The sequence below is a fragment of the Ovis canadensis genome, chromosome 3 (genome assembly GCF_042477335.2).
Source record: "Ovis canadensis isolate MfBH-ARS-UI-01 breed Bighorn chromosome 3, ARS-UI_OviCan_v2, whole genome shotgun sequence".
NCBI classification, from domain to species: Eukaryota; Metazoa; Chordata; class Mammalia; order Artiodactyla; family Bovidae; genus Ovis; species Ovis canadensis.
Window position 1 is genome coordinate 199,825,361 of NC_091247.1, and position 26,554 is coordinate 199,851,914.

General features: G+C 40.4%; 1 protein-coding gene across 1 annotated transcript; it reads left to right on the forward strand.

Moving 5' to 3' along the window:
* The first annotated feature begins 570 nt into the window (after nt 1-570).
* LDHB (lactate dehydrogenase B) lies at nt 571-19,713 on the forward strand. Its single transcript, XM_069585587.1, has 8 exons — nt 571-1,329; nt 4,104-4,238; nt 11,759-11,876; nt 13,322-13,495; nt 15,224-15,397; nt 16,283-16,400; nt 17,932-18,055; nt 19,342-19,713. Exons 2-8 carry the CDS (start codon nt 4,110-4,112, stop codon nt 19,507-19,509), a joined length of 1,005 nt encoding a protein of 334 aa, XP_069441688.1. The 5' UTR covers nt 571-1,329; nt 4,104-4,109; the 3' UTR covers nt 19,510-19,713.
* Nucleotides 19,714-26,554: the final 6,841 nt, after the last annotated feature.

Consider the following 26,554-nt stretch of genomic DNA (forward strand, 5'->3'; position numbering starts at 1 on the left):
CAGTGTTACACTTGTCTTTGTACTTTCCACACTTGCCACTGAGATGAAATTAAAGAATAGGATTAATGGCCATCTATCAAATATAAATAAATAACACTAGCAAAAAAAGAAAAAAAAACTCCCTTTCAAATGCAAGAGGTTTCTGAGATAGCTGTACCTGAAAACATATTAATAAACACACACAACTGAATACAAATCTTTAGGAAACTTTCACCTGCTTAATCATTCATTCACTCACTCATTATTCACTCATTCACCAACACTGTACTGAGGTACCAGGCACGGGGCTGGGTGTTGGAGACACAGAGTGAATGAACACATGAAGCCTTGGAGTCGCTCAGGGACTAAGAGAAACCGCATTTCACTCACTAGTGGCCCAACTATATGCCCTTGAGACTATACAGATTGGTAGAGAACTTTAAAATGCAGGCACTAGGCCTCACTGACTTCACAGGCAAGTGTGTGTGTGTGTGTGTGTGTGTGTGTGTGTGTGTGTGCGCGCGCGCGCGCAAGCTCAGTTTTGTCTCCTTGTGACCCCAGGACTGTAGCCTGCCAGGTTTCTCTGTCCAAGGAATTTTCCAGGGAAGAATACTGGAGTGGGTTGCCATTTCCATTTCCTCCTGCAAGGCACCTTTCCAACCCAGAGATCAAACCTGCTTCTCTTGCATCTCCTGTATTAGCAGGAGAATTCTTTACCGCTGAGCCACCAGTAGGTAGTTATTGCGTATTTGCTGAGTTCAGGTGGGAAAAACCCTTACATCAAAAGAACTTTATATCAGAGATGAGAAGAAATGAAAATCTAGCTTTATTTTTAAAAACATCCAGAAGCAGGAGTATTATTCCAGAGGAGCTACACACACCAGCAGCATCTCAGCTTAGAAGAGTGGTCCTCTAAAGTTGACCTGGAATGCCAAAGAGAAATTTACTTCTACTGGGACTAAATTTATCCAATCAAGAGCGTGAGAGTCCAAAGGGTTGAAGACGGCCAGGTTTCAGAAATAACGCAGCCTCTCTGTGCAAGTCTTTAAGCCCGGAGGCTAGCAGTGATCGCGGCCGCCTTAGCGGCCAGAAGGTGACCTCCTCAATTAGGCCGAGGGAGGGCGTGGGCGCACCCTAGCCCTTGTCCTTGAAGAGGATTGAGCGAGCCGAGGGGAGGGGTGGGCGGTGCTCGGGTTTCCAATCACAATAGAGGAAGCTCGGAGGCGGCCAAGGGGCGGGTCCCTCCTGCTCTTCCTCCCTCCTTGCGGATCCTGCGCCGGAGGAGACGCACGCTACTGACTTTGTCTTCGTGCAGCCCTTACCACTCTCTGGAGAACTTTCTCTCCCCTGGTAGGTTTCAGCTGGGACCCTGCATCCTGGCTCTCCGAAAAGACCTGGTGGGGCTGGTGCAGCAAGACTCAGCGGGGGAAGGACCAGGAAGGACATCTGAGCTCGCGGGCCTGGAGCCCTGAGCATCCGGATCGGGTTGGGGCGGGGGCCCTGTCCCGGGGCTGGGGGACCCGACGGAGCCGAGGGCCTGCGCCCGATCTCTCGGCTGTGTCGGCCGCTCATCGCAGCTCCCGGCCAGCCTGTGCGCTCCTGGGGGACGGATTCGTTGCACTTGCGGCTACATCCCGGTTCTACGTGTCCTTGATGGGTTCATGGCGGCCGCATCACCCTCGGTGCCTGCTGGCGGGCGCCCGAACACGTGCCGGAGGAGCCGTGGGAGGGAGAAGGGGCCAGGCGACCCGTGAAGCTGGGGCTAGGGTGGTTGTTGGCGCCCACCACCTCGGGCCTGGAGAAATGCCCGGCTTTTCGGGGATGAGAATGAAGGATGATCTTGGCTCTGCCCTTGGCCTCTCCCCAGCCCTTCCTAGAGTGATGGGCCGGCTCGTTTCTGGCCTTTTTTTCCCTTGATGGTTCGGATGCTGTTTATTTACCGGCTTTGGGTGTTGAGAGTTTAGAAAGGCCTAGACTTTTCCCCGCTGGAAAAAGACTTTTCCCCACCTTCTCTGGGGAGATGCGTGGTGGCTGCCTCCCCTGGTGACCTGAGCTCAGCGCTGCGGCGCGAAGAGGAAGAGGTGGCCCGTGGGCGGCCGGCAGGCACTGCGGGCTGGAGGGATGGAGCGGGGGAGGGGAGAGCCGGCTCTCAATGGAGGAATTGCAGGGCGAAAATTGGCTGTTTAAAAGGTTAGAATCGAGATAGTCTGCAAAGCGGAGCTTTGTTCTGAACTTAAGGCGCGGGTTCTTTTCTAGTGCTTTATATCCACAGAAGGGGCAGGAGCATGGGGATGAAAAATACCAAATATCGATCATTTTTACCCTGTTTTTCATTCTTTGCCCTTAAAAGCCTCCACTGATCTTGAGACAGGCCTGTGTATGATATAAAACATTTTCTTGTCATGTCTTACAACCCTATTAAAGAACCCCTGTTATAGAAAAAAAAAATTAAATCACATTTCTGTAGAAAGATCTGAAAGAAAATCTGTACTGGCTTAAGCCTCTACAGTGTCATTTCTGAAATTCCCCAGATAGTTTAAAAGGTCTGTCTGATCAACCAATCTATTTCTAGAGCAGTCTTTCTGGATTTTTATTTTACACTGCTTTGCTGGATCCTCTCTCTATACCTAGAAGATCTTAAACCAATTAGTGAAAATGCCATGATGAAGAGAAACTTCGTTTGTATCTAATTCGGCAGGAGAGGCAGCATTCATTCTTCGGATTCTGCTCAACTGCTCAAAATGCAGGACGTGTAAATTTCACTACAAGGTCATCTATTTGTGGAAACATTTGCGCACCATTGTATATTTCATTTTTCTCTAGCATCCAGGAGAAAACTGCCAATGTGCTTTGGAAAGGCAAAATAATCTCCCAGTATAGACCCTAATTATTGTGTGTGTGGCGGGGGTGGGGGGGGATCGTTTTGGGGGGGAAAATAGCTACAGAACAAAACAGTTGTCTCCAAATTCAAGTAACTTTATTCCAACTAGGAGTCTTACTGACTCTTGCCTAATATATACAATTACTCAACCAGGTTTTGTTACTTAGTCCTTTACAGATGAGAAACAAAAAAAGAGACTGGGAAGCAGCAGTACAATTTGAAAGAGGGACCTTGCCCTGCCACGTGGCTGTCTGCAGCAAAAGTAAAAGGCAGACACAAATAATAGACATTTTAATGGGTTATAATTATAAATGATACTTAATTTTGGAGAAAGGGCTTTTTAAAAAATATCTGAATCCTTTTTAAGAATGCAGGTTGATACAATAAGTTTCACCATTTGTTTTATTTATCCAGAAAACTCACCTGATAACCTGATGGATGACACAGATACAATTGGTGTTACCTGTATAAATGCTTCCTAACAGTTTTCTTTTTTTTTTTTTAACTCTTTTAATTTTTATTTTTTTTACTTTAATGGCTAGAAAGAAACTGACTCAAAGGCTGGTGTTTTCCTTATGTGGTCCCCTTGGGGGAAAAATGTATTGAGTATCTACCCACCTTCCAGTAAGCTTCCAAGGCACACTAAAAGGAGTTCAGAGTAATAATTTTTACAGATTTTATGCAAACATTATTTGTCACTATTTTGTCGTCAGTGTATTTATTGAAGCACACATTGTATGTCCAGTACACTGACAAAGTTTAAGTGAGACCTCAGTAGAAGAAAATAGACAAACCAGTTGGTCCCTATCTTCTAAGAGTGATAATAACCATTGGTAGTAGAAATTATATTCATAAGTAGCTCTTTTAGACCAAGCTTAAATATGGGTTAATACTGGGCCCTAACTTAAATATTTTGTAGGGAGCATGGAAACCAATCAGCTAATCTAAATATAAATGTTTATCCAGTAAATGAATAGCCACAAGGCTATTACAGCTTTGTTAAATACTGCTAGATAGTCATAGGCTGAAGAGAAGAACCCAAACTCTAATGGGCTTCATGGAGATTTTTGTCTTTAAATTTTTGTTAGTGGGTCACATTTTTTCTTAAAGAAACTCTATGTTCTCGAATACCATTAAGCTCATTTTAAAATGTGTTTCAATTCAAACTTGCAACAGTAACATTGCAAGTTCCCCTTCCTGTTTCTCAGGTGGATACATGTATCATATTTTGATTTTCTTTCAGGGCACAATGGCAACTCTTAAGGAAAAACTGATTGCACCAGTTGCTGGAGAAGAGGGAGCGATCCCAAACAATAAGATCACTGTAGTGGGCGTTGGACAAGTTGGTATGGCATGTGCCATCAGCATTCTGGGAAAGGTACTTTTCATCATGTGTATGCAATCTCTTTAGGCTTTTGAGAATTTGATTGTATCTTTAAAAGGTTTTTTTTTTTTTTTTTCTGAAAATTTTAAAATCAGTTGTAGACCTGGTGATACTTTATCTTTAAACACATTAGCAAATATTTCCTGAGAGAATGACGTTCTTACCTGATGCAATAGACTTAAACTGTACTCAGTAATACTGATTGAACACTATTATCTACTGTACAGTACCCAGATTATAGTTCTCCAGTTATCAGAATCATGCTTTTTCTCCCCTAGTCCAAGATCATATTTTCATATACTTGTCATGTCTCTTTATTCTTCCTTAACCTGGAACTTACCCTTTCTTCATCTCTCACGTTACTGGTAAGTTTGTAGAGACATCAGTTTGGTAGGATACCCCTCGATTTATGTTGGTCTGATGTTTGTAACTGAGTTCAGGTTATATTTGGGGGTGACATTATGACCAGGTGATGGCCTGTGCTTCACAATGCATCACATCAGGAGGTGTGTAATGTTATCTTGCCTCGTTATCGGCACCGTTGCTTTCTGAGGTCATGGAAATATCCTATATTATTCCTCTCAAACCTTCACTCAGTTGTTTAATTTTAAAGTAATTTCAAATTTACAGAAAATTTGCAAGGATATCTTTTAAAAAGTAAAACTTCCACATTCACTTCACCCAGATTTACCAATTCTTAGTGTATTTCTGTTTGTGTGTGCACACAAGTATGAACTTGTGTGTATGGATGTATGCGTATGTGTGCACATGTGCGTATGGGGCTTTTTTTCTGAACCCTTTGAGAATAAATGCAGATGTGCCCTTCATTTCCCTCTGAGTACTTTTCCTCGGAATAGGACATATTCTCACATAATCAGTTCAGTTATCAACATCCAAAGCTTTAATACTAATAACGTGCTTCTAACGCCTTCCATTCCTCTAGATTATATTTCCCCACATACCTCCATAGACTTTTAGTTTGTCTCCTCTCTTTTTATTCATTGAACTGATCCATATACTTTCTGAAGGCTGTCTTAAATGATTTTTAGGGGGAACCCCTGCCTCAAAAACTGCTGCTGGGCATTCGGTAGAACACACTGTCTTTTTGTATTGTATACAAAGGCCACTGGAATAACTCCTAGCCGAACATATTTCTGTCTACAAAATTTAAATTCTAAAGGAACAAATTCTGAATTTTCAGAATTTTTTCATTGAGGAAAAAATCATCAGAGAAATCAACTAAAATGTGTAGTGTGCGCCAATTAAAGTTTTATTCTTTTGCATTTTTTCTGGCTAGTTTAATTGACTAGGTTTCCCTAATTTAGGAGAATAGCTGCTCCCCAAATTACAGGGAAATTAAATAATCACAATTTAATGTTTACCATTCATACCAATAAAAATGGAAAAAATATTCCAGCTTACTCTTCTTTTAAAATATTTACATATGTAACATTTTAAGTGTTTTGTTTAAAATGCTTTATTTAAACAGTAATCTCAATAAATGGAAACTGTTCATATCCTGTTTCCAGATACAGTATTTGAGCCCGAACTCTGAACTCTTAACCACAATAACTCTGCCATTTCTTTTTATGCTAGTATTGGGGCAATTAAAGACAATTTTTTTTTTTTTTTGAAGTATAGTTGGTTTACAGTGTTGTGCTAGTTTCAAATGTGCAGCAAACTGATTCAGTTATACATATATATATGTATAAGTATATTCTTTTCCAGGTTCTTTCTCATTATAGAGTATTAAGGATTTTCCATTCCTTAAGCTAAACTCAAAGCTTGGACTTTTTAGGAAATCAGCAATATATCTGAGATATCATGATTCTCTCAGAACCTCTCTGATTGTTTTAATTGTAAATTTAAAGTCCACTTTGATAAATAATGTAATTGAGACTCTGCTGTTATATAGTACTTTGGCCCAATTCAAGTGCTTGAGAACCAACCAGGCCCCTAGCACAGTAGGAATCTTTCAGCTGAGCTTCTGTGAAGGAAGGACTGCCTTGTTCAAAGACCATTTTACTAATTAAAAGTGTTTAAATCTTCTTGTAACGGGGAAGGATTAGAGTCAAAGTTGTTATTACTATTTGGTAAGGATTATAAGCCCCACTCCTTTAATAAGAAAGATACCCAAAGAGAGAGAGAGAAAAAGGGAACTAGCCAATTCTATTTTGTTAAGTATCTATATGTTACTTTATTCCTCTACAAAATTTCTAGGGAATGTTGTCATCTCTATACTACTGGTGGAAAAACACAAACTCAGAAAGATTAAGTGCCTTGATTAAGATCTCAGAGATCTTACATCCCTGGTGTGGTTTTCAGAGGATACATAATGCTTTGGCCCAGAAAGGGGATGAGCTAGGGCATCAGACTGGTTGAGAAGGTCCGTACCTTGACTGGGCCCATGGAGGCACCAGAGTCCAACCTCCACCGTGACAAAGATGCTGATGTTTTCTGCTTCTCTTGCCCATTTTCCACATCCTAATTGCCAACATGGAAACCGTAGTGGCTTTTATAAAAATAGCTCCCCTGCTTAGAACTGCACACACAAATGAAATACAGGGAGGATCTTTCCCTGCCTGTCTCACAGAGCAAGGCAGGGTGCGCACCTCCAGGGGGTGCCATTCAGAATGTTGTGGATTCCTTCCAGTGCGGTGTGGTGGCTGCTGCCACCTCTGACTTCGTCTCTTACCTTCTCCCCTCTTCAAAGCACTCAGATCATCATGGCTTCAGTATTAGCCACTCAGTTGTGTCCAACTCTTTGCAACCCCAAGGACTATAGCCCACCAGGCTCCTCTGTCCATGGAATTCTCCAGGCGAGAAAACTGGAGTGGGTTGCCATTTCCTTCTCCAGGGGATCTTCCCAACCCAGGGATCGAACCTGGGTCTGCTACACTGCAGGCAGATTATTTACTGTCTGAGCTGCCAGGGAACCCTATGGCTTAAACCCTTTCATTTTTAAAAAGTATTCTTAGAATTATTTTATTTATTTGGCTGTGTCAGGGCTTAGTTGCAGCCTGCAGGGTCTTTTGTTGTGGCCTAGGCTCTCTAGTTGGGGCACATAGGCTCTGGATTGCACGGGCTCAGTAGTTGAAGTGCATGAGCTTCATGACTGTGTGGCCTGTGGGATCTTAGTTCCCTGACCAGGGATCGAACCTGCACCCCCTGCATGGGAGACGGATTCTTAACTACCGGGGAAGTCCCTTAAACCCTTTTTGAACTTGATTTCCCTTCCTCTGGAATGACTGCCTTGGATCATCAGAGTTAACTCCCTCCTGTCATTCATATCAGGCCTTTGCGTACTGGTCTTCCTTGATCATCCAATGCCAAGTAAGCTTCCTTCCATTTCCTTTAACTTCACTCTGCTTTGCACTGTTTATAGCATTTCCATGATCAGAACCATCTAAAATTGTTGGCTTCACTCCTCTCCTGTTCCTGGTACATTCCATGAGAGCAGGAACCTTGTCAGATTTGTTCATTACTATATTCCTCACTCGGAGAAGGCAGTGGCACCCCACTCCAGTACTCTTGCCTGGAAAATCCCATGGACGGAGGAGCCTGGTGGGCTGCAGTCCATGGGGTCGCTAAGAGTCAGACACGACTGAGCAACTTCCCTTTCACTTTTCACTTTGATGCTTTGGAGAAGGCAATGGCACCCGACTCCAGTACTCTTGCCTGGAAAATCCCATGGACAGAGGAGCCTGGTAGGCTGCGGTCCATGGGGTCACTAAGAGTCGGACACGACTGAGCAACTTCCCTTTCACTTTTCACTTTGATGCTTTGGAGAAGGCAATGGCACCCGACTCCAGTACTCTTGCCTGGAAAATCCCATGGACGGAGGAGCCTGGTGGGCTGTAGTCCATGGGGTCACGACTGAGCAACTTCCCTTTCACTTTTCACTTTGATGCTTTGGAGAAGGAAATGGCAACCCACTCCAGTATTCTTGCCTGGAGAATCTCAGGGACAGGGGAGCCTGGCGGGCTGCCGTCTATGGGGTCGCACAGAGTCGGACACGACTGAAGTGACTTAGCAGCAGCAGCAGCATATTCCTCACTAGTAGAATAATGCCTGCCACATTGAGTAGTGAACATGTATTAAATAATGGATATTCCTCTTACTAAGAAATGGCACAATGTCTGGTCAAATTGTGATCAGAGCTTTTCCCTTTTCATGTTTTCTCCTGTCGCCCCTACTAATCATAAGGTCTGTGCCTTGGCTGCCAAGACCCCATCACGTTGTCAAGGGCATATAGAGTGTCCATGTGATTATTCTGCCCTTAGCCTCTGACCAGCTGTTTTTGGTTTGAGTGTCTGTCAGTCAGCTGTAATCACATTCTTCTACAAACAACAACGTACAGAGCAATGTAATTACAGACATACTGCAAAGTAGTTTTTGCAGTGTAAGACTTGGCCTACAAGTGAAGCTTAATTAGAATTTGGTGTTTGTACAATAATAGACAGGCTAATGGAACAGACTCAAGACCCAGACACAAAACCAAAGAATATTTAATACAAAGTGACATGCCAGAGAAGAAAAACAAATTATTGAATAAGCGGTGCTTGTCCATTTAGCTATTTGGAAAAAGTTATACCTTTTCCTCCCACAAAATGTTATGCAGACAGACTAAGCACTTGAATATAAAATGCAGAATGTAGCCATCAAATATTAAGGCACTGGTAGCAGAGTTGGATGTGACTTAGCAACTAAACAGCAGCAAAAACAACAGTTGGCTAGCTCAGGGACCAAGAGGTAGGTTGTGGCTATGTCTGATCCACACAGGGCTTAGATTAAGAGATAATTTTTTTTTTTTTTTTTTTTTTTGGCCAACCCATCCAGCATTCAGGATCTTAGTTTCTCGACCAGGGTTTGAACCTGGGTCCACTATAGTGGAAGTACAGAGTCTTAACCACTAAACCACCAGGAAAAGTCCAAAGAGACGATTTTTGTCTTATGTTAAATAGGCTATCAACAAATATTGTTCCTGGCTTCTAACTGACCTTGTTCCTCAATGAGTTAGTGCTTTTTCAGTTAATCTAAGCCTTGATATATTGATCATTTTAAAATATGTAGCTTAAGTGGAATATACATGTGGTAAATTCATTGGCTAGTATACACTATGTGAATACAGAAAGATTTATTTAAGCCCAAGTGTCAGTACTTAGTCACACATCTTCGTTTGCCTGCCTCCCACTGGGAGGATATTCAAGTTGCATAAATGCAGCTAAATTCAGCGCTGTAATTATTTTCTCCAAGTGTTGGATCTCTTCCTTCCTTGCCAGCTGACTATGCACTTCTCCGCCAATTCTCTACCCACTGAAACAAAACAGAGGATCTGAGATCCTATGACATCCTTTTCCACTTAAGCCCCAAATTGTTGTGCCCCTTGACTTCAACAGTGCACATGTGATGTCCCCAAAATAAGAGTGACATCCTCAGTACTTGGCACCTGAAAGGAAAGGTTATGAAGTTCTCTGGAATGAATTTAGGGCTCCAGAAACACAAGCGAGGGCTTTGTGTGATCTTGCAGAGGAATGAAACCATTTTAAGTGTTGAAAACATGTGTAGGTGAAAAGGGGTAAACATTAATACCTGCATTTGACATACATGGAAGGAGAAAATACTTGACAGGGAAGCCTGGCGTGCTGCAGTCCATGGGGTCACGAAAGAGTTGAACACGACTCTGTGACTGAGCAGCAACAAAGCAACCCCCAGTTCATAAAAGGGTCCTTTGAAGTTGGCAAGTGAGTCAACTGCTTGGAACTAAGAATGCATTCAGTCACATGGAAGTTTGAGTCTCAGAGAAACCCTCCCAAGCAAGCCTGTTGTAGCTCGCTGCTTCAGGCCAGCCGACACTGGTTTTCTAGAAACAGGTGACAGTCTTTATTCTTCGGCTCCTACCTGGAGCAGGACCTGCTTTGCTGGCAAGTTAACTGGGTCAAGTTTTCTTATTGGCCCCCTCACCTCTCTTCCTCTGTCTCTCTGCTGCTTAGAGCCTTCCTGACCCCTCCCAATTCCACATGGATTATTCTATCTTAGCCTTCAAAGCACTTCCTGAACCTCAGTTGATTCATACTTTTTCCCCTTTACATAACTTATCAAACTATCCTTCACATATTAGATTAATTATTTTGCTAACAGCCTGAAAAGCAAAGGCCAGGATTTGGGTGATAGGTCAGTGGGAAGGGTAATTACTTTTTTAAAGAGTTTATAGGGACTTCCCTGGTGATCGAATGGTTAAGACTCCATGCTCCCACTGTAGGAGGCCTGGGTTTGACCCCTGGTTGGGGAACTAAGATCCCATGTGCTACAGGGCATGGTCGAAAATATAATTTAGAAAAAAAATATAGAGTTTGTAATTACGAGTTTTCACAAGACAACTGATGTATTTATTTTTTAAGTTTTTGAGCCATGTTGCACAACGTGCAGGGTCTTAGTTCCCCGACCAGGGATCAAACCTGTGCCTTCTGCCTTGGAGGCATGGAGTCTTAAAACCAATGTTAAAAGCTGAAAGGTTATTTAAACATAACTAGATCTCCTGATGTGAAGAGCCGATTCAATGGGAAAGACTAACGTTGGGAAAGATTGAAGGCAAAAGGAGTAGGCGGTGGTAGAGAATTAGGTGGTTAGATAGCACCTCTGACTTAATGCACATGAATCTGGGGAAACTGCGGGAGATGGTGAAGGACAGGAAAGCCTGACATGCTTCAGTCCTGGGGTCACAGAGTCAGACACAGCTGAGCGACTGAACAACAGATCAACAGCTCCCTTTTCCTGAGAAGAAAAGATTAAGGACTTGCTGAAAAGCAGACAGGATGATCGAGGGGATTACTTGGGATGATGGCACAAGATGACAGTCGGAATAGAAAATAAGAAAACATTGAGACTGGCCAAGCTTGCCTTGAAAATGTATGGAGAATTCACTAGCCCTGGAGCCCTGTGCCCCTGACTCTTATCTTTCACCAGCAGGACGTTCAAGTTGGTCAGAGCCAACCTGAGGGTTCCTAGCTTCAAGCAGGCCTTCAAAGCCTGCTCTGAAGTGAACTCAGCCTCTTGTTTTAAATGAAATTTGCCCTCTCTAAATCCCTCCAAACTAAGAGTGACCTTCAGGATGGGCACAATGCCCAAGACTGTTTCTAGCTCTTTGTGAGTCTCTATTTTTTTACTATCACCCCCCCTTTACTGTGAAGACTTGAGCACCCTGAGGCCACTGTTGAACCACAATACTTGCACGTTTACAGATTCTTAAAACAATTATATCAAGCTCATTGAATGTCCATTGAGTACTAGAGGTGAAATTCTTTAAAAAAAAAAAGGTATCAAATATTGATAGTTCATTATTCAAAACATTTCATCATCAGATTGTTGAAAGCACACCTAATTCCATGGTAAAAATTCTTCCCTAAGTTTTTAGACATTGGGCATTTCCATTTCAAGGGTATTTGACTTAAATACTGTGAACTGAGGTGTCCTTGAGTGGCTTGGGGTCCTAACAGCTCTTTTTATGTTTATAGTCTCTGACTGATGAGCTTGCTCTTGTGGATGTTTTGGAAGATAAACTTAAAGGAGAAATGATGGACCTGCAGCATGGGAGCTTATTCCTTCAGACACCGAAAATTGTGGCCGACAAAGGTAGGCTCCTTTCATGCCTGAAGTGAACAAATAATAAATTGATATTCTCACTCCCTGAGAGAAAACAGGTTTTCCCATCCTGGTGAATCTAATGTCAGCAGTTTCTTATTTCCTTCTAGGTCCAGTTCATCCTCAGGGACAATCATAATTGTTATCTCTGTAAAACTTCCTCCTGATGCCTTGCACATACACAGTGCATAACATTTTAGGAAATTGGATCCAAATGCTTACTTACAGATACCTGAGAACAGGGATGTTTTAAATCTGAAGGAATATTTGTACAAAATAATTTGAGTGCCTCAAAGAAACTAAATAAATTCATATTATAGCCATCTTCGTTCTGGATTAATGCATTTATGCAGTAATATGGCTGTGCCTACAGATATAGTAATGTCCAGCCTCCAAAATAATTTCTAACAGTACTACTGCTAATAGTGTGTATGTCAATCACTCAGTCATGTCCAACTCTTTGCAACCGCGTGGACTCCTCTGTAGACCCCCAGGCTCCTCTGTCCACAGGATTTTCCAGGCAAGAATACTGGAGTGGGTTGCCATTCCATTCTCCAGGGGATCTTCCCAACCCAGGGATCGAACCTAGGTCTCCTGTGTTGCGGGCAGATTCTTTACCATCTGAGCCACAGGACAAGTCCACCACTTATAATAGCTGTTACTTATTGAATTATTAGCATTCTGGGTAGTGAAACTTGTTGCATGTCTCATCTTCACTGCAGCCCTGTGAAAAATGGGTCCTATTACCTCTGTTTTATGGAAGAGGAAGCTGATAAATTATTAGTAACTGTCAAAAGTCACATAGCAACATAGTTTAATTGTATAAGTCATCCATAAATATTGAGTCTAATGACCACATCAAATCAAAATATCTATAATTTGCGAAAGGATTCACTTGCTTGGGGAAAAAAATAAAATACTCTCTAGAGAAATTCATTGCTAAAAACAATAAGCTTCTTTAAAATACTGAGTGTTAGAAATTAAATTCTAGCCAAAAACAAACACTTGAGTGCCTTCCTTTGCCTTCATAGATTGAATTAACATTACAAGTCTACAGTTACCTTCCAGCTGCTTTTTTGTTGGATGACTGCCAGTTGAACTTTGCACTCCCTGTTTATACTTTGTATTATTACTAACAATCCAGTATTCTCTAAAGCCAATAGAATTTTGAATCTGTTAGCAAGAAACATAATTTAGGGCTGTCTTTGTTTCCTGGGTTCATTTTCTGAGCCAGTGTTATGGTCAGAATGGTTCCACATCACTCAAGAAGGAAGAATCTGTGGAACACTGGTGTTACAACTCAACACGTTATACAGAAAATGTAATTCTCACGTACGTTCCATGAGCTTACGTATGTTTGGGTTCCTAGAGCATCTCATACAGCATGTTTTGATGCAGAGTTGTATGTGAAGTCCTTTTCTCCCCTCTCCTTCAAGATTACTCTGTCACTGCCAATTCCAAGATCGTGGTGGTAACTGCAGGAGTTCGCCAGCAAGAGGGGGAGAGCCGCCTGAATTTGGTGCAAAGGAACGTTAATGTCTTCAAGTTCATCATTCCTCAGATCGTCAAGTACAGTCCTGATTGCATCATCATTGTGGTTTCCAACCCAGGTATCATTGTGATGCCTTAAGGTTCAGTTCTGTTTAATTCAAGTACTTTGGGATTTTTTTTTTTTTCCCTTTTCCTTCTTTTTTTTCTTTAACTTATAAAAAGTGTTTTCTGGTGTTTGGCCTAAGCAATTCACGTGTCTTCTGTTAACTGGCCACAGAGAGTGATGTTTGCAAAACCCCTGGCATGTTCCCAGGCCACATGCTGAAGAATGTGAGAAAAGTTTTATATAAAGCAGTTTCATCTCCTTTTTCTATCTGGGTCTATTGGAAAGTCTAAAAGGTTTTAAAGTTTTCTATCAAGATTATACTGGGATACAAAATGAAGCATTTGAATGTGGCTCCAGTTTGGAAGAAATATTTTAGCATATTTGACCTTCTGTTTTCCAGAAAATGCACTTTAGTCTTCTTATTTCTAAAATTCTTGAAAATTAAGTTGACTGATTTTTTTTTTAAGGAGTTAAAGAAAGCCATTAATTAGGTTTAAAGATGGAAAATAGCCTGTTGATGGACAAATACATGTTTAACATCAAATGTTGTAACTTAAAATTTCTGATTAGAAAGAATTGTATTTTTCAGCCCAAAGAGTCAAAATTCACTGTTTCACACTTCTTGTGCATACAATTTGCCACCAAACTTACTTTTCATTGGTAAGCACAGTAGATAAATATGTTGCTAAATGATAAAGCTGATTATCTCTGATACTTCACGTAGAGAAACATTGTAAGAGCCAGGAAAACCCTTACAATTTATGGAATATTGAGAGTTGGGAGCCAGCAAGACCATCTTGGCTTGGAGTTTCCTAGTCAGCCTTGTATCTAAAATTTCTCATAAATAGAGAGTGGCAAATAGATGCAGAGCATGAGTGACAAACAGCAGGCACATATGAAGTCACTACTTCCTGTGCTTAAGGCAGACACTATGAACTGGTTATACAACTTTTCCAGGTATAGCTTCAAAGTCTTAAGTCTCCAGGGAGTCACTCCTACTGAGTCAGTGTTGCCAAGGAAGAGGTTATAATATCCAGGCCAAAATGACCTTAAAATATCTCCTCCAGTGTCTGTATACGAGAGTGGAGGTGGAGGCTTGCCTTCCTGGTGTGCACATTTTCCTGCTTTTTACAGCTTAGCCTGTATAAATGCTCTGATCTTCTCTAGCCCGGCAGATTTTACCTCTGTGCCACACCAGAATAAAGACTCTGTCATTAAATTCTTTCTGTTAAATACTAGAAAGTGCTAATGCCCTATATTATAATAATTGTTTACTGAGCACTGTCTTGTTCCCAAAGGTAACTTTGAGCAGCGTGCCTTGGTTGTTTAGTAACCTATAGCTTTTGGTTTCTGAAAACAGTTGTTACAATCCTGGAATGTTAGAATTGGAAGAAACTTAAGTGATGATCGAATTCAGCCCTTTTTCTCTTTCTTTCCATATATAGTAAATTAATCTGCAAGACTCATATATTCTTGTTTTCAATGATAATGCAAATTAAAACCACAATATTGCATTTTCCATGTTTTACAATCTCTTGACTATACAGCTTAAAAGTTTTTCTTATCTTTCTAGCCCCAATGGTCCCTAATTATGAAAAGTCAAATATTCACATTTTTCTGGCCACGTCTCATTTGGGGGATGGAGCAGAGGGGAGAGGAGAAAACCAGGGCACCACTGCTTGACATAGCAGTTAACATCAGTTTTGATGTACTTACATATATTATTTTTTAAAAATTTTAGTGGATATTCTCACATATGTTACCTGGAAACTAAGTGGATTACCCAAGCACCGTGTGATTGGGAGTGGATGTAACCTGGATTCTGCTAGATTTCGCTACCTTATGGCTGAAAAACTTGGCATTCATCCCAGCAGCTGCCACGGATGGATTTTGGGGGAACATGGCGACTCAAGCGGTAAAAAACAAAACAAAACACAGACAGTGTTTGCTGTGAACTTAGGATACTGTTCTTGCCATTCTGAATTTCTTGTTTGTTTGTTTTTAATTGTGGTTTATATTCTCACATACATCACATTATAGAAAAGTAATTGTGAGAGAATACTTTGATACTGGCTAGGTAAATATCTGATTCCTTATCAGTTTTTTGCCTCATAAGTTTAGTATCCACTAATGATTCTTAGTTAAATATTATTTAGATAATAATGGTTTAAAAATGGTTAAAGATTATTACTGTGATAGTTTGAAACATTCTAATTCTATCATCTTAAACATTGAATATTATACATTGAATAGGCTTATTGTATAAAACTGTAAGAATCTAAGACATAATGATAATATTGGTTTTATTAAATCCACTTCTGCCCAATATGCAAGGGGCTATTTTCTCCCTAAAGATTAAGGTGTACATTTTTCTTTGAAAAATTAGTAGTGTAATTCTGGTAGAGTGAACTCTGGTACAGTAAGAATTGGGTCTTAAAATTATTACTTATTTTTTTTTTTAATATAAGCAGGCAGAAAGTTCAGAATTCTTCACACCCAGAGTTTAGGATAGTTCCGAACTAGAATCCCTCACGATTTCACAAACCCACAGAAAGGGAAGAATTTCATAACGCCTGTAAGTCTGACACAGCAATTCTGTTTGCATCAAAATGGTTGAAAGGTCAAAGGTCAGATTTGAAGGCAAATGTTAGTCTCTGGGGGGAAGTGTATTGGAGTGAATTGTCATTGGAGCAGTTAGTGGATAGCTTGCATCAAGGGTGAAATCTGAACCAAGAGAAGGAAAGATTTTTTTTAAAACAATGTCAGAGATAAATGCTTATCCTTCCCCCACCCCCAATAGTGGCTGTGTGGAGTGGAGTGAATGTGGCAGGCGTTTCTCTCCAGGACCTGAATCCAGAAATGGGGACAGACAGTGATAGTGAAAATTGGAAGGAAGTGCATAAGATGGTGGTGGAGAGGTAAGCGGGGCGAGGGGGCTTGAGTTAAGACAATTAATACCATCTTGGACAAAATCGAGAACACTTTCTATGGCTGCCTGTTCAGATAAACTTTTTCCAAAATTCTGTTTTCCTCTTTTAAAAAAAAATTTACTCTTTTTTTTGTTTGACGGAGAGTGGTTTTTTCCCTTTTTTTTTCATTTGTTAATTATTTTTTTCTTTTAGATAGACTCAGCCTAGCAAATATGCAGCTATTATCTTCTTAAAAAGGCAAGACTGACTACACTGGTCAAACTTGCTATGCTAGTGCCCCTAGGGAAAACAAATATTTTTCCAGAGAAATTCTGTTGTAATAGGAGTGAAACATGGAATTCACCGATGACAAAGGTGGCTTATTTAGAAAAGTAAACCTAGGCACTGTGGTGTCATAATTGGCTAAAATAATATTACTGATTGATTGTCAATAGTTTTCAAGCTATTAGCAATCAGTAGCTCGAACATTGATTCAGTGTCTCTCCACACTCAACCGAGGATGTCCCCTTCCCCCTGTTTTTTAAAACTGCCTTTTGTGACTAACCATTCTCTCTATGGCCCTCATATTTATCATAAAATAAAGTATCATTTGGGGCCAGAGTAAAGACTGTGGGATTAGATTGAAATTATGGGTCTTTTGACACTGTATAATATTGGGAAGCCATTTAATTTTTAAGCTGAATCTCAGTTTTCTCCTCTACAAAGTCTTAAGGTGTTTTTAAGTGTAACTGTTTTCTCAAATATGGAATCATTTCATTTAGTTCAATTTTAAAGACTTTTTTTCCCCCCAAGAATTTGACCTGTATATGGAGAAAAAGGATCTTTAAAAAGTTGAAAGAGTTCTTAGGATTTCATTAAGATAAACCCAGTGTAATTCACCCAAGGTCTTTTAATTAGTGATAGATTGCATTAAGTCCCATTTTTTTAGTACTCAGTTACTCCTGCTACCTAATTCTCAAGTACAAGTGCCTTTGTGGGTTCAGAGGGTATATAATTTGTGCTCAGATAGTTGTCTACAAGGTTTTGATGTCACTTTGCTCATAAGTTAGTTGGTCATAGTATTTTAGGTGACAGGGATTAGTGGCCTCAAAGGGACCTGAAAATCAAGGTGAAATTTGTCCTTTGAATGTGAATATGAAAGTTCTTTTACTTTCACTGTTCCCTGATTTTATTAATATCTTTGGAAATATTTGTGTTTATAAATAAGATTGGTTGCAAAATGTACATGCTACCACTGTGATTTTTAAAATAGCTATTTATACAATAAACTACTTAAATTTGTCAAAGCATTTACATAGTACCAACCATGTAGTTTTAAAGTTTTAAATATTTTACATATATATTAACTCATTTAACAAACTTACGAAGCAGATACCATTGTTACCCTTATTTTACAGAAGTGGACCCTGAGATAGGTAGTCTAAATAATGTTCTCAGGATGACAGAGTTAAGAGACAGCAGGAATCAAACCACCAAAGCATCTGGTCAATTATGTCCTTTATGATTTTTTTTTTCTTAGTGCCTATGAAGTCATCAAGCTAAAAGGATATACCAACTGGGCTATTGGATTAAGTGTGGCCGACCTTATTGAATCCATGTTGAAAAATCTGTCCAGGATTCACCCAGTGTCAACAATGGTGAAGGTAAACTGTTACAAAATATTAGGTGGTTTCTCATTGAGTATTCCATAAGTAGATTAATTTTAAGAAGGATGAGATAATGTCTCAGTCCACAGTTATTTTTCATCTCAGAATTTTATGGAAACTTTACTCCTTTCTATCAGAAGCTTAGGCCAAAAGAGCAAAAGTTTATAGAAGCTGAGACATCAGATGCGTTTTTATAATTCCCCTTTGTATAATGTGCCAAATTAAATATTAACTCTTGAGTCTTATTCAGCATATTCTTAGATGATCGTTTGAATAAGTTTAATAATTTCATTTCAAGTTGGTGTATTATAAACTATAGCTTGGCTTTGATGTATGTAGCACTTATACCTTAGCAAATTTAGTTTAATTCAGAAGTTATGGAACAGTTAAGTAGGAATTGATTATTTTTAAATAAAACTGAGATAACTGACTCATTTTCTGCAAGTCAACAGCAGGAGTGAAAAAGTAAGGGAGAAAATGCAGTAGACTGAAAGAAACAAGAGGAAAATACAGAAGTATTAGGGGATAAATCATGGCATCAGATGTTTTCAGGTGTTTTTTTTGTTATTGTTGTTTGGCTTTTTGATACTATAGCAAAAAAATTTAAGAGCAAGTATGGCAAAATTGGATAATTGCCGAGTCCATATATAAAAATTTGTTTATTGCCCCCACTTTTGTGTATGTACAAAAACTTTCAGAGCTAATTTAAGAAAATATAAAACTCCCTTGATTAACATACTAAAATAATTGTGTAATTAAATTGATCCTGTGAGTAAATTACTTAATACAAACCAGTACAGTGTTTGGGGAATTGTGTGATTTTTTTTTTCCCCCCCAGCAATTCTTGAGTATTCCAAGAATCTTGCCTTTGTGTGACTTCCAGTTACTTTCCTGGACCTTGTAGGTCAACTACTACCTAAAATCTTCTACTTAACTAAAGAATTTTCAGGATACTTAAAATTTCATGAAAAAAAGCTCAATAAGAACCACATTTGAATGTGATTCAATTTGAAGACATACAAGCAGAGAGGTGTCAATAAGTTTGATAAAGTACTTAAAAATTCTAGTTTTTCCATAGTGTCTACTTGTATATTCTATGTATAAAATCAAATTTGAAATACAAATATTAAAGATAGATAGGCCTGTTGGTGATAAAAACTAAAGAAGGAGTTTATGCTTATCAAATTTCCTGCAAGTTGACCTGTTCAACCCCAGGACCTGCGGTTGATCATTCTTACCCATGGTTTCATTTCTTAGTCTTAGTGCTTTTCTTGTTCTGGCAGGGCATGTATGGCATTGAGAATGAAGTCTTCCTGAGCCTTCCATGTATCCTGAATGCTCGAGGGTTAACCAGTGTTATCAACCAGAAGCTGAAGGATGAAGAGGTTGCCCAACTCAAGAAAAGTGCAGATACCCTCTGGGGCATCCAAAAGGACCTAAAGGACCTGTGACTTCTGGCTGCAAGGCTGTAGAAACTTAAAACTGCAATTTGATTAACCACGAGCCTTTAGTTTGCGTCCATGTACATGGAGCACAGTTCGCTTTTGTCTTCCTGAGTCTGTGAATCTGGGCTCCCAGAATCAAAGCCCATGCTTGCTTTAATACTTGCGAGACGAGTCCTTGAACAAATAAAATAAACCACCTAGCGTAGTGTGCTCCTGTCTCTCGAATTCTTTAATTTCTAAAAGATTTCCATCTGTTTCTTTTTTTTAAATAGTTCTTCCCCCATATCATAAATTTTCCTGAAATTCTGTCATCTACATTTCACCCTGTACTTCTTCCATCAAACAGCACTGCAATTCTTTGTCACAACATGTGCTGTGATTTTGCTGTCCTAAGAACATGTTACCACTTTTTTGTTTCAGTTATTTTAAATTTACTTGGCTGTGTCAGATCTTAACCATGACATGCAGGGTCATTATTATGTCATGTGGGATCTTTTGGTGCAGCACACAGACTCTAGTTGTGGCTCACTGGTTTAACTGCCCCGTAGCATGTGGATCTTAGTTCCCCCACCAGGGATTGAACCTTCATTCCCTATATTATAAGGCAAATTCTTAACCATTGGACTGCCAGGGAAGTCTCAAGGATTTTTTTGTTTGTTTGTTTGAGAGTTTGGTTTCGCAGCAAAATTGATGCAGAGATTTCCCATTAACACTTGCCCTTGTGTTTATGGGAAATCTGTCTATGAATATATGTATATGAACACATATTTGTAGCTGCCCCTCTTATCAGCATCACTCAGAGTGGTGTATTTGTTACAGTCAATGAACTAACATTGCTGTGACACCCAAAGCCCATCATTTACATTACGGTTCAGTCTTGGTATGCATTCTGTGGGCCTGGTCAAATGTAAAGTGACATGTACCCAGTATTTTCACAACCCTGATTTTAGGTTTACCACTGAAGAAAGAACCAGTGAATGACATTTACAAAGAAGTCCATTTTATTTCTCAAAGGAAAAGCCTCTAAAACGGCTTTCTAAAATTGGGATTAACTTTGTTACAGTTGGTTCAATTTGATAATGAAAAATGAAAGTGGGCTAAATTATTCACATCCAGGCTACTGGGAGACAGCTTAATAGAGGGGTCAGGAGGGAGCCTTAATGCAGACTTCCTTTAAAAAATAGTCTACATGTAATATCTAGGGGTCACTTTTTGTAGTGTTAAAAGCATGGAATTTGTTATCACGTAAACCTGGATTTCATTGATTAACTGCAGATTGGGGCAAGTTACCTTCTTAACCACCCCTAAGCCTCAATTTTCTCACCTATGAAGTAGTGGTAATAATGGTACCTCTTCAGTATGGTATATGAATTAAATGAGAAAATGTAAAACTTAAAGCACAATGCTGGAGTCTAATAGTATTTCAGTGCTTACTGTTATAAGTGAGTTCAGTTCAGTTCAGTTCAGTCACTTGGTCATGTCCAGCTCTTTGCAACCCTATGAACAGCACGCCAGGCCTCCCTGTCCAACTCCCAGAGTTCACCCAAACTCATGTCCATTGAGTCGATGATGCCATCCAACCATCTCATCCTCTGTAGTCCCCTTCTGCCTTCAGTCTTTCCCAGCATCAGGGTCTTCTCAAATGAGTCAGCTCTTGGCATTAGGCGGCCAGTGGTTTACATATATATAACATATATACAATATATATGATTTACATATATATTAATAACTCATTTAAGTCATCCTAAGCTGGCTTAAAACTCTACATTTGAAAACTGAAGATTATGGCATCAGGTCCCATCACTTCATGGCAGATAGATGGGGAACAAATAGGAACAGTGACAGACTTCTTGGGGTGCAAAATCACTACGGATGGTCACTACAGCCATGAAATTAAAAGATGCTTGCTCCTTGGAAGAAAAACTATGACAAACCTAGGCAGCATACTAAAAAGCAGAGACCTTAGTTTGCCAACAAATGTCCATCTAGTCAAAGCTATGGCTTTTCCAGTCATGTACAGATGTGAATTGGACCATAAAGCTGAGCTGAGAAGAATTGATGCTTTTGAACTGTGGTGTTGGAGAAGACTCTTGAGAGTCCCTTGGACTGAAAGGAGATCCAGCCAGTCCATCCTAAAGGAAATCAGTTCGAAAACTCATTGGAAGGACTGATGCTGAAGCTGAAGCTCGAATACTTTGGCCACCTGACGTGAAGAACTGACTCACTTGAAAAGACCGTGATGCTAGGAAAGATTGAAGGCAAGAGGAGAAGGGGACGACAGAGGATGAGATGGTTGGATGACATCACTGACTCGCTGGACATGAGTTTGAGTAACCTCTAGGAGTTGGTGATGGACAGGGATGCATGGTGTGCTGCAATCCATGAGGTTACAAAGAGTCAGACATGACTGAGCAGCTGAACTGAGCCATAAGGTAGTGTTTCTGCACCTTGGCACTATAATTTGGGGCTGGAATATTCTGTATTGTGGGAAAGTCTTCCCTGATAGCTCATTCGGTAAACAATCTGCCTGCAGTGCAGGAGACCTGGTTCCATCCCTGAGTCAGGAATATCCTCTGGAAAAGGAAAGGGCAAACCACTCCTTGCCTGGAAGATCCCGTGGACAGAGAGCATGGTGGGCTGCAGTCCATGGGTTATAAAGAGTTGGGCACGAATGAGCAACTAACACACAGTGCATGATAGGATGTTTCCTAGCATCTGTGGCATCTACCCTCTTGATGCCAGTTACACACCCCTCTCCCCGGTTTTGTCAACCCAAAATGTCTGCAGACGTCAAATTTCTCCTGGAAGCAAAATCACCCCCGGCTGAGAACCACTGCTCTAAAGTATTTGATCCTCCTTTTATGGATAAAACTGAAACAGACACACAGAGAGTCACACAGCTGCTAAGTCGTTAAAGTTGTTGCTGAACCAAGAAAGACACCAGGATTCTTAGTCTCCAGAGGAGAAGAATTCAAGCCGGGGCCAGAGACGAGGCTTGATTGCTCAGAGCTTGGTGTAATAGAGATTTATTAAAGTATAAAAGGGATAAAGAAAGCTTCTGACACAAACATCAGAAAAGGGCAGAAAGAGTACCCCCTAGCTAGTGTTAGCAATGGAGTTACATACTTTTTAATTACTTATTCAGTTCAGTTGAGTTCAGTCACTCAGTCGTGTCTAACTCTTTGCAACCCCAAGAATCGCAGCACACCAGGCCTCCCTGTCCATCACCAACTCCCGGAGTTCACTCAGACTCATGTCCATCGAGTCGGTCATATCATCCAGCCATCTCATCCTCTGGCATCCCCTTCTCTTCCTGCCCCTAATCCCTCCCAGCATCAGGGTCTTTTCCATGAGTCAACCCTTCGTATCAGGTGGCCAAAGTATTGGAGTTTCAGCTTCAGCATCAGTCCTTCCAATGAATACCCAGGACTGATCTCCTTTAGAATGGACTGATTGGAGCTCCCTGCAGTCCAAGGAACTCTCAAGAGTTTTCTCCAACACCACAGTTCAAAAGCATCAATTCTTCAGTGCTCAGCTTTCTTCACAGTCCAACTCTCACATCCATACATGACCACTGGAAAAACCATAGCCTTGACTAGACAGACCTTAGTCAGCAAAGTAATGTCTCTGCTTTTCAATATGCTATGTAGGTTTGTCATAACTTTCCTTCCAAGGAGTAAGCGTCTTTTAATTTCATGGCTGCAGTCACCATCTGCAGTGATTTTGGAGCCCAAAAAAATAAAGTCTGACACTCCTTCCACTTTTCCCCCATCTATTCCCCATGAAGTGATGGGACCGGATGCCATGATCTTTGTTTTCTGAATGTTGAGCTTTAAGCCAACTTTTTCACTCTCCTCTTTCACTTTCATCAAGAGGCTTTTTAGCTCCTCTTCACTTTCTGCCATAAGGGTGGTGTCATCTGCGTATCTGAGGTTATTGATATTTCTCCCAGCAATCTTGATTCCAGCTGTGCTTCTTCTAGCCCAGCGTTTCTCATGATGTATTCTGCATAGAAGTTAAATAAGCAGGGTAACAATATACAGCCTTGACGTACTCCTTTTCCTATTTGGAACCAGTCTGTTGTTCCATGTCCAGTTCTAACTGTTGCTTCCTCACCTGCATATAGGGTTCTCAAGAGGCAGGTCAGGTGGTCTGGGATTCCCATCTCTTTCAGAATTTTCCACAGTTTGTTGTGATCCACACAGTTAAAGGGTTTGGCATAGTCAATAAAGCAGAAACAGATGTTTTTCTGGAACTCTTGCTTTTTGCATGATCCAGCGGATGTCGGCAATTTGATCTCTGGTTCCTCTGCCTTTTCTAAAACCAGCTTGAACATCTGGAAGTTCACGATTCATATATTGCTGAAGCCTGGCTTGGAGAATTTTGAGCACTACTTTCCTAGCGTGTGAGATGAGTGCAATTGTGTGGTAGTTTGAGCATTCTTTGGCATTGCCTTTCTGTGGGATTGGAATGAAAACTGACCTTTTCCAGTCCTGTGGCCACTGCTGAGTTTTCCAAATTTGCTGGCATATTGAGTGCAGCACTTTCATCATCTTCCAGGATTTGAAACAGCTCAACTGGAAATCCATCACCTCCACTAGCTTTGTTTGTAGTGATGCTTCCTATGGGCCACTTGACTTCACATTCCAGGATGTCTGGCTCTAGGTGAGTGATCACACCATCATGATTATCTTGGTCATGAAGCTCTTTTTTGTACAGTTCTTCTGTGTATTCTTGCCACCTCTTCTTGATATCTTCTGCTTCTGTTAGGTCCATACCATTATGTCCTTTATCAAGCCCATCTTTGCATGAAATTTTCCCTTGATATCTCTAATTTTCTTGAAGAGATCTCTAATCTTTCCCATTCTGTTGTTTTCCTTTTTTTTTTTGCATTGATTGCTGCGGAAGGCTCTCTTATCTCTCCTTGCTATTCTTTGGAACTCTGCATTCAGATGCTTATATCTTTCCTTTTCTCCTTTGCTTTTCACTTCTCTTCTTTTCACAGCTATTTGTAAGGCCTCCTCAGACAGCCATTTTGCTTGTTTGCATTTCTTTTCCATGGGGATGGTCTTGATCCCTGTCTCCTATACAATGTCACGAACCTCTGTCCATAGTTCATCAGGCACTCTGTCTATCAAATCTAGGCCCTTAAATCTATTTCTCACTTCCACTGTATAATCATAAAGGATTTGATTTAGGTCATACCTGAATGGTGTAGTGGTTTTCCCCACTTTCTTCAATTTAAGTCTGAATTTGGCAATAAGGATTTCATGATCTGAGCCACAGTCAGTTCCCAGTCTTGTTTTTGCTGACTGTATAGAGCTTCTCCACCTTTGGCTGCAAAGAATATAATCAATCTGATTTCAGTGTTGACCATCTGGTGATATCCATGTGTAGAGTTATCTCTTGTGTTGTTGGAAGAGGGGTTTGCTATGACTAGTGCGTTCTCTTGGCAAAACTCTATTAGCTTTTGTCTGACTTCATTCCATATTCCAAGGCCAAATTTGCCTGTTTTTCCAGGTGTTTCTTGACTTCCTACTTTTGCATTCCAGTCCTCTATAATGAAAAGGACATTTTTGGGGTATGTTATTTCTAAAAGGTCTTGTAGGTCTTCATAGAACCATTCAGCTTCTTCAGCATTACTGGTTGATGTTGCAAGAGGGCATCAGAGGGCAGACAGACTGAAACCATAATCACAGAAAACTAGCCAATCTGATCACATGGACCACAGCCTGTCTCACTTAATGAAACTAAGCCATGCCATGTGGGGCCACCCAAGATGGAAGGGTCATGGTGGAGAGGTTTGACAGAATGTGGTCCCCTGGACAAGGGAATGGCAAACCACTTCAGTATTCTTGCCTTGAGAACCCCATAAACAGTATGAAAAGGCAAAATGATAAGATACTGAAAGAGGAACTCCCCAGGTCAGTAGGTGCCCAATATGCTACTGGAGATCAGTGGAGAAATAACTCCAGAAAGAATGAAGGGATGGAGCCAAAGCAAAAACAATACCCAGCTGTGAATGGGACTGGTGATAGAAGCTAGGTCTGATGCTATATAAAGCAATATTGCATAGGAACCTGGAATGTCAGGTCCATGAATCAAGGCAAATTGGAAGTGGTCAAACAGGAGATGGCCAGACTGAATGTCAACATTCTAGGAATCAGCGAACTAAAATGGACTGAAATGGGTGAATTTAACTCAGATGACCATTATATCTGCTACTGTGGGCAGGAATCCCTTAGAAGAAATGGAGTAGCCATCATGGTCAACAAGAGTCTAAAATGCAGTACTTGGATGCAATCTCAAAAACGACAGAATGATCTCTTAATTACTTATTACAGTGAATCAAAAGAATGTCTGGAGGTTGTAAAGACCTTGCTAAACCCACTCCCATAATTTACATTTTAAGATAACAGGATTAGCCAGGTTTTTTCCAGAAACTGTCCTCAAGAGTGATACATTATTGTTATATAATCCTAAGGAATGCAGAGGAAAAAAAAAGTTTGTCCTTTCCTCCTCCTTGAGAATTCCAGACTCCTCTCTCCTTGGGGACTCCTGGGCTTCTTATCAACCTGCCTAGTAATTGACTGTCTCAGTTGCAGAGTTGAGGTTCAGCCTAAGCACCACAGCTTCTTAATCTGTCCTGTGCTACTATTGCTTATTGTTACATTTTTGTATCTTTAACATAAAATAATGTCAAAATCATTGTTCATTTAATGTTCCAACATACTATGAGGATGTTCCTTTTTTTTTAAATTTGGTATAATATATTTATCGATTTGCATGTGTTCACTATTCTTGCATCCTAGGGATAACTCCAACTGACAATGTCTTTTTTCGTTTTCTTTTTTTTGTTTTTGTTTTGACTTTCAACATTAACATTTTGTTATGCAGGGACATCAAATGTCACTTGTAATTTACATATATTTGAAGAAATTAACAGGTTATATGTATCTGTACCTGGCTCAAGATACCAACCTTGAAACATAGCAGAATTTTTACAGAAAGGGAGTCTAAACCACAAGTACTAAGTATACTTCTCAGGTCA